Source organism: Diachasma alloeum, unplaced genomic scaffold (genome assembly GCF_001412515.2).
Source record: "Diachasma alloeum isolate Michigan unplaced genomic scaffold, Dall2.0 Dall_scaffold_34095, whole genome shotgun sequence".
Classification (NCBI taxonomy): domain Eukaryota; kingdom Metazoa; phylum Arthropoda; class Insecta; order Hymenoptera; family Braconidae; genus Diachasma; species Diachasma alloeum.
In genome coordinates this window covers 1-1,715 of record NW_021682997.1, presented here as the reverse complement: position 1 = coordinate 1,715, position 1,715 = coordinate 1, and the positions used below count along the sequence as shown (strand labels likewise).

The window sequence follows — 1,715 nt, the reverse complement described above, 5'->3', positions numbered from 1 at the left end:
CCCCCGTGTGGAGAAATGCTCTTGCTGGTGAGACTCTGGTTGCGGGCAGTTGTCCCATCTGTTGCTGAGCCTGTCTAGCTCGGTGTCTGGCGCAAATAGTACAGCGTAGGATATAGGCTCTGACTGTGCCCCTGCCACCGAGTATCCAATAGCGTTGCCGAGTGTAGGCCAAGGTGAGCTGTGTCCCTCCGTGGAGGGTCTTCTGGTGAGCTTCTGCGATGACGAGTGTGGTGAATCTGGACTGACGTGGCAAGATTATTGGGTGGATCTGTTCTGGATGGAGTTCTGAGTTCTTGAGGCGTCCCCAAAGTCTCATGATGCCCTCCTCGTCCAGAGTTGGGGTGAATTTCGCTAACTGGTGATTTCTAGGTAGCTGCTGATTTCTGAGAAGTACCCTGAGTTCTGAAACAAAGTACTGGTGTTGTGTTATTTTTACCCAAAATAATCTCGCATCGTTGAGATCTCTGGTCGTCAAGATAGATCCCGGGGGCATTGGCGGCCTCCTGAATCTGTCGATAGCCCTGTTGATGGTCGCTGTTACTGCTAACAGCCTTGCCATCGTGCTGTATCTGTTGAGGAGCTCGGCAATCTCGTTGATTCTCTGTACGACTGGGTGAGATTTTGCTGGTTTCGCTTCTTTGGCCACTTCTGGGATGTCCATTGGTGGAGCATCGATAGTTGATCGTGGCCAGTCTTCAGGGTCCTGATTTATCCAATCAGGTCCTGTCCACCAGAGGTGATGATCTGCTAGCTGACTTGGTGTTATGCCCCTGGAGGCGCAGTCGGCTGGATTCTCCTTCCCACTGACGTGTCTCCAAGTGGCATTCGGGAGAGTTTCCTGGATTTTTACCACTCTGTTGTGGACGAAGTCTTTCCATCTCGAGGCCGGACTCCTGATCCTCGCGAGAGCTACTGCAGAGTCTGACCAAAGGTGAGTTTCTACCTGATCTGGCTGGAGCATCTGCTGCGTTGATGTTACGAGTTGAGTTAACAGGAGAGCTGCAGTAAGTTCCAGACGTGGAACAGTCATGCGCTTGATCGGTGCTACCTTGGTCTTAGCGCAGACCAAAACTGTGGAGGCTTGCTCGTTGAGATTCTGAGTGCGAATGTAGACCACAGCACTCATAGCTACTGTTGAGGCATCTGCGAATCCGTGTAATTGGATGTCGTTTGTCTGAGGTGAGATTCTGAGCCATCTGGGTACTGCAACTTTATCTAGTTCGGTGAGTTCCTGGCGGAATGACTCCCACCGGTGAATGTACTCTTCGGGGAGGGGGTCATCCCAACTGCATTTGAGTTTCCAGAGATCCTGAAGGAGAATTTTCCCCTGGACGACGACTGGAGCGATAAATCCCAAAGGATCGAAGATCTGGGCTATCTCTGAAGAGACAATTCTCTTGGTGATCGTCTCTGTTTTGAAGTCTCTGGATTTGTACTGGAATGTGTCGGAAGACTGATGCCAACACAGACCCAGTACCTTGGTGACGGACTCTTCAAACTGAATGACTTCTTCCTCTGTTGATAGGCCGAGCTCATGCAAGAGCTGAGGGCAATTACTGCTCCATTTCTGGAGAGGGAAGCCTCTTGCCTGGCAAAGTCCTTGTAACTGCCATACTATCTCCTTGAGTTCTGCTGGTGAGTCTGCTCCGCCGTAGATGTCATCTATGTAACGACCTCTGGTGATTGTCTCGACGGCTGCTGGAAATCGTGGACCC

General features: G+C 51.2%; 1 protein-coding gene across 1 annotated transcript; it reads right to left on the bottom strand.

The window, feature by feature from the left end:
- Nucleotides 1-34: 34 nt before the first annotated feature.
- On the bottom strand, nucleotides 35-1,641 carry LOC107047249 (the record flags this gene model as incomplete). The annotated part of the gene is made up of 1 exon (XM_015270001.1): nucleotides 35-1,641. A coding segment is annotated over one exon (1,607 nt), but the record flags the coding sequence as incomplete, so codon positions are not given.
- Nucleotides 1,642-1,715: the final 74 nt, after the last annotated feature.